Below are 12926 nucleotides of genomic sequence, written 5' to 3' on the forward strand. Positions count from 1 at the left end.
AGATTTGCGATAGTGCCCTCATGACGAAGGCTCTACTGTATGGTAGATGGGCTTAAATAACATTAATTACCTTCTCACTCCAGCTTCAAAGTCTCTCATTTCAGGTCTCATCCTCTCCCCTCTAAGAGGGCTGCCTTCATGAAAACTTCCACCTGGAAATTCATCAGGACATCTTCTTCCAGGGTAATCCGAGTTCCTTCTACTTGGAAAAGGATCAGGGTGCATCCAAGGAATATCATCTTGGGGTATGCCAGCGGAAAAATCTCCATGGGGCATTCCAGTGGGGAAATTATTGGGGTTCATTCCAGGGTGAAAATCACTGGGGTTCATTCCAGGGGGGAAATCATTGGGGTTCACTCCAGGGGGGAAATCATTGGGGTTCACTCCAGGGGGGAAATTATTGGGGTTCACTCCAGGGGGGAAATCATTGGGGTTCACTCCAGGGGGGAAATCATTGGGGTTCACTCTAGGGGGGAAATCGTTGGGGTTCACTCTAGGGGGGAAATCGTTGGGGTTCATTCTAGGGGGGAAATCATTGGGGTTCACTCCAGGGGGGAAATCATTGGGGTTCACTCCAGGGGGGAAATCATTGGGGTTCACTCCAGGGGGGAAATCATTGGGGTTCACTCCAGGGGGGAAATCATTGGGGTTCATTCCAGGGGGGAAATCATTGGGGTTCACTCCAGGGGGGAAATCATTGGGGTGCATTCCACGGGGGAAATCATTGGGGTCCATTCCACGGGGGAAACCATTGGGGTTCATTCCAGGGGGGAAATCATTGGGGTTCATTCCAGGGGGGAAATCATTGGGGTTCATTCCAGGGGGGAAATCATTGGGGTTCATTCCACCTGGGCCAACATTAGGAAATCTCCAACCTTGAAAGCAAGTTGAATAAATAGATATTGGAGTATGTGAAGTGGCATACATTGTTAACTTAACACTTTGGAACAGAACAAAACCCAATAGTCATGAACACACAGCTAGGTGGTTTAAATGCAATCCTAGGCGAATCCCCAGCATCCTGTAAAATGCTCTAACAGCAGGGTATAGGTGGAATAAAATCAACCACTAATTGTAAGAAGGCTTTATAGTAGATTTTCAACTATTTTTGGGGGCAAAAAATCTGCCTTGGCAGAATTAACCAGCATGTATTACCATTTTGCTTGGGTCATTAATATTTTTACAGAAATAAATTTGTCATATCCCCCATAAAAACCTACCTGGTTCAGGGTTTGAATTTTTAAAAGGCAGACTTTGTCTTGACATTTTTACCTACAAAAAAAAACAAAAAAAAAACACATAGCTCAGTTTTGAGTTGTATTTTTGTATTCTTTCAGCAATAAGTAACTTTGCAAAATTAATTAGTAACTAGTAGTTGCATAGTGTCTTCTATAAAAATTAGTCCTACAGAAATTGTTCAAGTTATTTTTGACCTTACGTGCACATCCTTTCGTTATAGAGGTCTGAAAGGTACAGTTTAAGAAGAAACGTGTTATAGTGGACGTCATTTTATTATAAAACAGGATACCTGATACTACAATTGGTAAACACTAGAACGACCAAGGCGGTCATTTTGACCGTTTTTGGAATTTAAATTTAAATTGCAGTGCGTGTGTTTAGATACGGAGCTGTGCTTTCCTGACTTTTGCTAAATATACGTACTATATTACCCTGACAAAGAAAGAATCGCATTGCATAAAAATTAGCGAGATAAAATACTGTCATACCTATTCCATCATGAGCGGTCAAATTGACCGATACATATAAAACATATAACAATTAAATATTGCAGTATTATTTGTGTTTATCAGTCAAAAACTGCAGCCATGTATTGAAATTTGATTATATCAGTCTGGATTCCTCAAGTGAGTGTTCTTCTGACATTTCTATTGTTTCAATGAGCCTCCTGATAGCCCTTCAATCAGCCTTGACAGTTCACGGTGCCAGGCTGTCTATCTGCTGTCTGGTTACCAGAAGCTAGTGTTTCCCAAACGTTTTGATTGGTGACCCAAATGACCCAAGTGGCAGGTGCCACTTCTACGAACATTCTTTCACACGACAGCCAGCTCAGGTTTTTGAGTTAAGGGTCTCCTTCACACGGACAACGGGACTGCAGCCGATCGCAGACATGCATTTGCAGGAGAGCCCCATGGGGATTGATGGACTATGTCGGTGCACTGAGATAATGGGTGGTGGGACGGAATGCATGTCTGTGATTGGGGGGAGAGAAATGTAAGCCTGGCAGAGGGAGGGACTGGATGAAGAGTATGTTTTGGAGTTGTGGGAGATAACATACCGACAGCAGTCAGTTGTGCAGTTTTTTGTTTTTTGCAATATGCATTGTAACCATGTAGGATACATTCATCACCTTCTCTGAGACAGTGACTGATTAGCTGTTTAGCTAACTGATCAGCTTTCTTCTGGAAAAATGTGTGTTGTTTCCCAATGCAATCTGGATACCATGTTTCAAGATGCCGACGGCTTAAGGCTTTCGTGAGCCAGTACTTCACAACAAATGAGACATGAGGTCGTCCCCAATGTAAGAAAACCTGAAGTTAATATAAGATGGTAACAGCGATTATTATTTGTTTTGTTTCTTTAAGATGCAAGTAGGATTAGACATGTTTTCGCTTTGCATCCATTTTAACAACGTTTTTCAAAAACACAAGTAACCGCACATAAAATGTCACCTTATACTTAATTTTTTGGTTCATATTTAAAGCAGAAGACTGGTGATAAAACAATACATTATTTACATAATTACTGCTAATGATTTGTATACGAATCATATTTATTTTGAATACTGCATAAGAAGTTGTATAGTGAAACAAAATCTTAACAGTATGTACTGAACGTCATATTTTTTAGATTGTTTGGCAACCAATCAGAAACCTTGCCTCGACCCACTTTGGGAAATGTTGCTTTAAGTCACTTGTTTTTCTAAGAAATTCACTGTTACCCCAATACACATTGAAAATGGATCGCGGAAGACACAGGACAGCAAAGCAGTGTTTGGAATTACTGCAAATTTTACCAAACAACGATTCTGAAGCAGCAGAGACGGACAATGATGAATCTGGCTCTGAAGCAGACTGGGTTTGCAGCAGTGACACCAAGATGATCCCTGGTTAATGCCCTTGGAGGAATTAGAAGCTTTCATTGCACTAGTATATGCCCGTGGAGCATTTGGTGCCAGACACCTTGGTTACTGTTAATAGATGTGCCAAATGCGCAAAGACAGTCTGCGGTAAGTGCACTGCATATTTTGAAAAGGACAGGATCTGTATGATCTGTGCCAGAACTTAGACTTTGTAAACAATCGTTTACCTCAAATTACCTCAGTACTTGCATCAAAGCTGCTCATTTAAGAGTCCTGTATGTGTTGTCTCCGCCCCCAGGACATAAATACGAGTGCCACATAAGGCTCAGCACCATTTTCTCTTTCAGGTCTGCTGCGGTGGAGAAAATATAGCTACCTTGAAGGTTAATGGTTACATTTCTATTTCAGGGAACCAGGGTTATGATAATAACCAAACGTTCCCTTTCAAGTACGAAACGTAACCATTACCTCATGGGATACAATACCCAAGCTAACTCAAATGAAGGGCTTGCAGCACTGGCAGTTGTGCTAAAAAGGAAAATAAACTGCCTTTAGCAGAAATGAAATGAGAGAAAAAGTGAGTATCAACTTATCTCCGTAGTTATGACTTAAGTCAGAACTCACTCCATCCTCAGGCAAGGCTGAAGGAAATGGTGCCGAGCCTTATGCGTCACTCATATTGACCTGGGGAGGAGGAGACGACGTCCAACACATACAAGGTTCTTAGAGGGAGCAGCTTTGACACAAGTGCTCAGGTAATTCAGGCTATAAAAGATACATCTAGGGCTTCTGATTTTCAGTTTTAACCAATAAAACATGATACCACCCCCCCCCCCCGATACAAAAGAAATGAAATCAGTTAATCCATTCACTTTGACTTTACCTTTTTCCCATTAAAAAATAAAACCTACTACAAAAATAAAAATAAACACATTTCCCAGTGCTGCTAGGTAAAGTCCTGCCTTCCTGACTTGTATATATCATTAATTCATTCTGAATACTTTATACCCGCCCCAACTAATGAGTGACAGCACATTCCTACATTTCTATTGGAGACTCTGATTGCGAGAATTAAAACGAGATTACAATCAGGATGGAGGCTTGTTAGCGGGATTTAAAGCTGTATTATAGTTAAGATACGGAGGATTTAAAACAGAATTGTGGCGAAATGTACAAAAATGCCTGCACAAAAACCCCAGAAGAATGTGCCCGTGACCATAGGGATTTCTCTGTGGAAGACAGCAAAGGAAAGAAGGTACAACTTAAGTGTGCAAGTACTGTCGAGTTACTATACATATTTTGACACACACACACAAAAAAAAAACGCTCAAGCATTTTGTACAGTAACCGAAAACTCTAATTTCATACAGTATATAATGAAACCCCCGAAAAAAAACGATTTACATAAAACTCGAAAATAGCTCAAAATAAGCACCGAAAAATACAATTAATAAAACCCAAAAAACAGAAGCCCTAGGTATGACTGACAGAGGAACCAACCAATGGTATAGCACATATAGCTTGATACTGCACTTCCAGTTGTATTGCTTAGTCTTGGGAAAATGTAGCCTATTTGGACATTGTGTTATATTGTGAATAATCATACAATGGCAAAAATAAAGAAATTTATACAACTATTTATCCAGAAAAAAAAAAAAATTATATATCCAGAAGGGTTTGCCAAGCAGCAGAAGCTAATCTCTGTTTCTTCAGTTCCAAGTTTTCATTGGAAGGTTTGTTATTTCAATTAAAAAAACATAGGTTTTATTATTTTATATTTTTAAAGGAATTACACCACCCACTCGATATATCGCGGGTGTCAAGGTCCAATACAAATCCGCTATATATCGAGGGCCGAGATATAGAGAGACCCCTAGAAAAACAAATAGGCTAATAACAAATACTGTACAACCACTCCGTTTTATGGTGGGCGTCAGGGTCCAATATAAATCCTGTATGCAACCTGCTTTTTCTCATTAATTTGTTTAAAAAAAAGCAGAGTTTTAATTTGTTCTGCAGATGGTAATGCTTCTCATCAACTTCAGTCTCCAAATAATTTCATGAATCTTCCTCTCCTTTCTCAAATGCCCAAACCGCTGCATTATAAAAATCCATTCCCAACATAGGAGGCTTGTTGCTAGGGAGCCGACGTCACTGCCCTATGACTTTTGCTAGTGCACTGCTTAAAAAAACACTTCAGCATTTAATTTGCTTTGTGTTACTGTGCTGTGCGTATGTATATGATAACAGTACAATATTGATGCTTTGTTTTTAATGGTTCTGTATATTTTAGTTTGATGTGCAGTACGCAATAAGACAAACAGTAATTCTAAGTGAAATTCCCTATGTATAGTGCAGCTAAGGCATGCACATTTAGACTGTAAAAATGGCGAGCCAACTCCAGGACCGCGATATATCCGAATCCACAGTATAGCGAGGGGCGATATAATGAGGGGTGGGTGTAGCTGTTGTGGTGAAGTACTGTGGTGACCTGTATTATAATTTATTGATTCCTGTGTGAGTGTGATGTGAGAGGGGGGGTCTGTGGTGCAAAGCCATACAGAGGCTGTCTATGACAGAAGCGCCAAGACACGTGTGAAAAAATATTGGTCTATAACAAGGAAAAAGTGATACAGCCATGGTCTTGCTAATGGCAATTGTTCCTACGGCCTTTCCACTGAGAAAAGACATCACGGAAACTAGCAAAAATTCTTCTGGGAACATGTTTAAACCATTCCTTATTGAAGATCCATTCATAATTACAGATACATGTCATGTATATGAAAGACGTATTTTTAATATAATGTTGTTATTGTGATGTACAGTATTAGAAAACGGACTCTTACTATAAGTAGCAACTATCTTCTTCTGCTGCTTCAGCTCTTAAACATAAAATAGCATTTTCAAAAACTTTAATACTTTGAACGACATATTTTTAAAATGCTTTGTTATTGTAGGGGGTGTATATTTACATGTAACATTTAAATTAACTACTCCGACAATGTCAGAATATGATACGTCCGTACCGCAGTTTGTGTTAAAAATGTCTGTTCGTTTCATTAATACCGTAATCCAGTATTTTACGACGATCACCAAAGTGTTTTTTTTTTTTTTTTTTTGTATTGCGTCTTTGTAATACTGGCTTGATGCAGGAATCTGTTTAACTCCGTGTATTCCACATTGGTGTCCAACACTGTTGAGGAATTGAATATTTCCGTCTACGGAAAACTTTCGCCCATGTACTTGTCTTTTTTATTTACAAAGTTTGTACAATGGAGGGAAAACACATTCTTCTGTACAGTTATTTAGCCTTGCTATTAACCCTTTGCGGTCCTATGTTGGACCAGGTCCAACATTCCAATTTTCTCTTTCCGGTCCAATGTCGGAACCTGTCCGACATCATCAAAAAAGACGTAAAACACAGGTCTCTAGTCATTTTTTCTCCGGAAAAAAGGGGCGTATCTGAGCAACACACATTGCCCCTGCACCACCAGAGATAACACGGACATAAACAAACAAGATCGCTGCTTCTGCATCCAGCGCTCAAAGAATATCACAGACATTTTCAGAGCCTTTTTGAGATGTTATAGTAATAAAAAAATGACTTAGATCGCATTATTGAGGAGTTTGGTGATAAAACGAGTGATCAGGAGATGATTTATTGGTATGCACGACTATGAAGAGGTATGTGAAAAATACAGCGAACAAGGGATGGGGTGGGGCGGGGCTGGAGATGCAGTACTGAGTGTCCTGTTGATATGCAGTGTCTTTTAAACCTGTTTTACTGTGAAAAAAATACTTTTAAACAGCGTGTCTAAAATAAACTGCGCATGTGAAAATAAATTGGACCTGAAGCGCCTGAGACGCACTAAATAAATGGACCGCAAAGGGTTAATAAAAGTATGTTTTAAAGAAACTGGCTTCCATTTTACAGTGTTGCCGCTCCAATAGCCATGCTGGATTTGTTTGTTCAAGAAGCCAGGTAATGTAAGGAAGTGTGGCATGCCTCTCTTTTGAAAGGGGCCCTCCAAGGGTTTTTAGAGGCAAATACCTTTCTCTTCCTTTTCAATATAATAAAGGGAGAGTCATATGTGAAATTTTGAAAACATACTATTTCATACTATTTATTGAAGGTCACCAAAATGATTCAGATGTCTAAATCCAATATACGAGTACTAACCTTAAAACTAGGTGTCTAAATAGTAAATGTCTGAGGTCTTATGCTTTCATTCAGAATGTGGGGCTGAACTGTCCTTACCTTTATTACACCCCTTCCTTCCAACTGCTCAAGAAGCATTGCCTTCTTTCTTATTTTCTTGTTCAGTGGTACATCTCCCAAGTCATCCTCAGGGATCATACCAGCAGGTTTCAATTTCTAAAATAAAGATACAGCACGGTTTTATAAATAACACTGTATGTTATTTATAAACACGCAGAGTAATTTAAATTTGAAAACCTCAACCCGTCAAAATGGCTTCCGTGCCTAGTGTTAAGGCGATATACGTGAATACAATATTGTAACAACCCCTGGTCTTGTAGCTCAAAGCAGGAGACAGAGATGGGATTCAGGCGCTAACAAAACAACTTTATTAATTAAACAGGGTCTGTGTTTGGGTCAGGACCACAAAAACAATAAATCCTTCCTTCTGTCTCTATCCTAAAAACTCTCCCACTTTCTTGCTCACTCTATTCCACACACACAGGCTCCGGCTCTATCAGTCCCCTCACACACAGAGAAGAGAGTGGACCACTACTCTCATGGGGAGGGGGGGGGGGGCAGAGCAAGGGCGTGTAGATGACATGGTCTGCACCCAAAAGCGCCTCACGCACGCACACACACACTCCTGGAACTAGTGGTACCCTGGAACAATAGATAACGTGAATGCACAGGACCAGATGAAACAAAAGTCTGCCAGCCTGAACTGACCGGGTTGCTACAATATGTTGAACTTACATTCATGAAGAGATACTATTAAAATGTTTTCAAGTACTCGAGTAATAAATTAGTGCTCAAGTAATTATAATTATTTTGAGTACTCGAGTACTCTAACTCAGCCCTATTATTTACTGATTAAATGTTTAAAACCTTTTACATCCTTATATTTACAATAGATCATTTGTATTTGAGCTACACTTAGTACACCTTGTTAACCTGTTTTCCAACAGCATTCATTCATTGTAAAATCTGGCCTGCAGGGAGACAAGTCTGTATGTGAATGCCAGAGGCACGGAGGCAGTGGATTATCTACATGCAGATTCATCGCTTTGATTAGTTTACCCCACTTAAAACATTTAATTTGAAACCCTTAATTTTTAATTCCAGTACTTTTGGTTTGTAAAAAGTTAGGAAAACATGTTGTGGATAGGGACTGACTTGCAAAGAGTAAAGCAACAATTGACAGATTTTCTTTGACGAATCCAGTTCTCTTACAATCCCACAGTTCTATATTGAAATGGAAAACGTTTCAATAAGAAGATCAGAGTGCATCAGGGCTGCTTTGGTTTCCCTTTCGATACGTCAATCTACTCTTCCAGTAAATCTTTTTGCTTCAATTACTTAAGGTAGGTTTTACTGACCAGATATTTGCTGCGATGTTTCGTACTAATGATGTGCATAACAATGATGTCCGCGTTTCCTTTGACTTTGCACAGCTTGCATAAGAAATGTGGAGGGAACTCATTATTGGTGTTACGGAACTCAACCACATGCTGCAGACCTGCAGAGAGAGATAGACAAAGGAGAGACTTCAAATTCAAACACAACGTCAAACTTATAAAAAACCCAGCAACCACACAAAATTACACTTCCCAATTGATTAAAGCAGTCGTTACCTCCACCTTGAACACTCCACTATGTGACCAACAAAATGCTGCATTAACACATTAACACTCGTGATATTATTTTTATATTTAACTGTATTGATTTTCCAGTTTTCAGAAAAAAAAAGGATAACAAAATCATCAATGCATCAAATAAAAATAAAAGGAATAATGGACTGATCATTTTGCAGGGACAAATGTACTGAATCTTTGGTCTAGTCTCTAGTGCATTGTATTTAAATATTTTTATTGAATTTTCATTAATATATAACCAATCGATAACAGATGAAAAACAAGCTTCAAAAGCAACAGAAAAAAGAAAGAAAAAAGGGAGAAAGAGAAGGAAGGAAAGATGAGGAGAGAGAGTCACAGTTTTCAAAGGCAGGAGATTGTAAAATTATGGGATTGCCCAGGTTGGTCAACATACAGCAGAAGAGGTTGCCATGCGTTGAATAACTTTTCCCTGGATCCCCTCGGAGGGCATTAGATTTTTTCTAATTTCAGGAAATACAGAAGATTCCTAACCCAATGTCAGAATATCAGACATCTTACCAAGAAGGTGGCAAGGGCCAGGGTGTCACACTGTAACTTTAAGAAAGTATCTGTAAGATTAATGGGTACTTTAAGACCTTTAGAGTCTCAAATACAGATGAACAGAACGAAGCCAGTCTGGGACAGATCCAGTACATATGTATAATTGAGGCAGGTTCTTGTTTGCATCTGTCACAGGTGGGGTCCATATCTGGGTAGATTTTAAACAGTCTGACCTTAGACAGATGTAGACAATGTACAATTTTTAATTGCATAAGTCCATGTCACGCTAAAATTGATGAGGAGTGTATTCTACCGAGAATGGATTCCCACACTTCATCCAGAAACTCAAGGCCTATATACTGCTCCCATGTAGTTTTTATTGACGATAGGGACGGGCAATGCAAATAAGATGCCTCTACAACTGGGATTGAAATTAAGCAAAGGATCAATGTGGGATTCAGGAAGGAGCTGGGGAAGCTGGGGAAAGTCACAAATTTTGTTCAAATGAAGCAAAAAGTATCTTCAATATATAGGTCTTTGAGACAATGAATCCCATTTTGATATCAGATATTAAAGGCCTTATTTTAAAGAGGGTGAAAATAAGTGACTGGTGCCTAGTCATGGCTGACCGAAGCGCCTACAAAATTTACTCCAGGTTCGAAGACAGTGAATAACTAATGGATTAGTGTTGTACTGAGACACAGAAACACAACAGAATAGATATAGATGATGCTTTGCAAGATGCTTCTTCTAAATATAACCACTCTGGGTGTTCATGCATGATTTCATTTTTAAAGCACATATTGTACATTAACTGGCCAGCAGCAATTTGACAAGGTATACTTTCCTAAGATGGCAATAGACATTAGCTGATATTTGTCACTATTCCTCCAGGAGGATGGATCTTAATTGTGTCAAGGAGGATGGAAGATACGAACAGCCCATGATGTGATGTTCAAATACATCACAAATACTCTCAATTGAGTTGATATCTGGAGACTGTTGTGTCCAGGGAAAATGTGTGAAGTCTGTATGTGTTCTCAAAACAGTCCTGCACCACACAGGCCCAATGGAGGATGGTATGGTCATCCTGCAATACCCCATCAGTGCCTTGATACAGCATTGTTGGGTGTACCTGGCCAGCCAAGATCCCTAAATAGCACCTGGATGTCACCTGGTCCTGCAAGGGGATGAAAGGCCCTAAATCAGCCAGTTGAACAGCTTACTACCTCCATACGCCTGAACTGTTGGAATGATGTATTGAGGGGCCAATGATTCATGAAGTTTCCACCATAATTGAACCCTTCCATCTGTTCAAAACACTGTGAAACGGGATTCAACTCATCAACTGGTTATGGCATCAAAGCAGGTGGATTTTCTGGTTCTTCTCCGAGAATGTGAACAGCTACACAAATTCATAATCCAATGCTGTGCAACCTTTTTGGTTTTGCCAAACAAAGTCAATTTAGAGCAAGTGGCTTTCAAAGAGCCAATCGTTACAGCAAATCAAACCATAAATATATATATACAAAACGAAGAAAAAAAAAAAAACTTTTGTGCACTGCAATGCTTCAGTTTACACAGAGGTGCTGACCAATATAAGAAAATGTCCATAATATAAGCAGTTGTCTCTGTTGATTCATGTCAACCAGCTGGGAATAATCAAATATTCACCACCTGACGAAGACTCTTGTAGCCAAACGCACCGTGGAAATGATGCGGCAGTTTTTTTTTGTTTTTTTTTAATGTTTGTTTAATAACATTGAAATGAATTTTGGACTTCTGAGTAGTGTGGATCATTGAGAAAAATCACAACGTGTGAGACCAAGTTTTGGCTGTACAGTCCTGAACCATGAGGAAATAAGGTTGACCATTCGCAGCTGGTTGGCGTGAAATCGACAGAGATAATTGCTTATATACAGTCAAAAGTTTATATACCCCAAGGGAAAAAAGTTACAAGAAATAGATGTTTACTTCAGCAATTTTTTTTTACAAAACTCCAAAAATGCTAATTCAAAAGTATTCATACCCTTTGATGCTATGATAGTATTGTCTACAAGGTGCTAGAAATTTCAAAATGATAATGCAGAACCTAATTCTAGAAAAGTCTAGAAAATGCTGGATTGTAGGTGAACAGTCTTAGACAGTATAAAAGGGTTAGGCATAGGATGACTGCTGTCATTACCAATAAGTCTATATGGGGAAAAAGTAAAGAAGCCATCTGAAGACCTTAGGCAGAAAATTATTTATTGTCAAAAAGCCATTCTTAGGAAAACGTCACAAGGATAAATCACTTAAAGTTTGCAAAATGGATATGAGTTCTGGTCAAAGGTTTTGTGGAGTGATGAAACAAAAAAAAAAAAGGTCACGCCTATAGTCGTTATGTTTGGAGAAAGTCTGGTGAGGCGTACAAAGAAAAGAGCACCATACCTACTGTCAAGCAAAGGAGGTGGTAATATATTTCTATGGGGCTGTTTTTCCTCTAATGGCACAGGAAATTTAGTTTTAATACATGGTAAAATGGATTCCATAGCACACCAAAAGATATTGACCAATTATCTGAAACCCTCTGCTACAAAACTTGGTTTAAAGCGCAACTGGACGTTCCAACACGACAACAATCCAAAGCACACATCAAAATCTACTTCAGAATGGTTAAAGAAGAATAAAATCAAGGTTCTGGAATGGCCTAGTCAAAGTACCGATCTAAATCCGATTGAGAATCTTTGGTATGAGTTGAAGAAGGCTGTGCACAAGAGAAGTCCTCGGAATTTGAATGAACTGGAACAATTCTGCGTTGAAGAATGGTCAAAAATCATTAAAGAATCATGCCAAAAGCTCATTGACAAATATCCTAATCATTTAAAAGAGGTTATTATTGCTAAAGGTGCCTCAACTAGCTATTAATTTCATTTTCCTTTTCAGGGTATGAATACTTTTGAATTACTATTAAAAATTGCTGGAATAAATAATAATTGTAGACATCCTCATTTTTTCCTCAAGCAAAACTTTTGCTACAAAAGATTTTTCCTATAATTATTTTTTTGAGAAAGTTCTAGAAATTATAAATTTCCATTGGGGTATGTAAACTTTTGACTACAATTGTAATTTATCTACAAATTATCTACAACACCACTTTGAGTACACACAGGCTGAAACAATTTCACTAATTCTGTGACCTTTCAAACAAATCATTTACACCTGAGCTGATTTAGGGCTGCAGTAGCAAAGGGGTTGAATACTTATGCAACTGAGATTAATCTGTTTTTCTCTGTAAATCTTACTTATTTATATTCTACATTTTTTAACTTTATCAATGTGGAGTAGTTTGTGTTGATTCTACATGTAAAGTCTAATTTGAAAGCGTTGTGGAGTATGCTCAGGCGCCAACAAAATGTGAAAACTTTGCAGGGGAGTGAATACTTTTGCAAACCACTGTAATTATATTTATATTTATACACACACACACACA

The 12926-nt window shown here is 38.7% G+C and overlaps 1 protein-coding gene across 6 annotated transcripts in view; it reads right to left on the minus strand.

Moving 5' to 3' along the window:
- LOC117400315 (histone-lysine N-methyltransferase 2D-like) overlaps nt 1-12926 on the minus strand; it is a 34556-nt gene that overhangs the window by 9303 nt on the left and 12327 nt on the right. For all 6 annotated transcript variants that reach the window (XM_059022781.1, XM_059022782.1, XM_059022777.1 and 3 more), the window contains exons 9-12: nt 8678-8817; nt 7359-7475; nt 1221-1272; nt 71-875 (exon numbers count right to left, since the gene is read on the minus strand). In XM_059022781.1, the coding sequence (XP_058878764.1) occupies nt 71-875; nt 1221-1272; nt 7359-7475; nt 8678-8817 (1114 nt within the window). The remainder of the gene's footprint in view (nt 1-70; nt 876-1220; nt 1273-7358; nt 7476-8677; nt 8818-12926) is intronic.

This window comes from Acipenser ruthenus, chromosome 4 (genome assembly GCF_902713425.1).
Source record: "Acipenser ruthenus chromosome 4, fAciRut3.2 maternal haplotype, whole genome shotgun sequence".
Lineage (NCBI taxonomy): Eukaryota > Metazoa > Chordata > Actinopteri > Acipenseriformes > Acipenseridae > Acipenser > Acipenser ruthenus.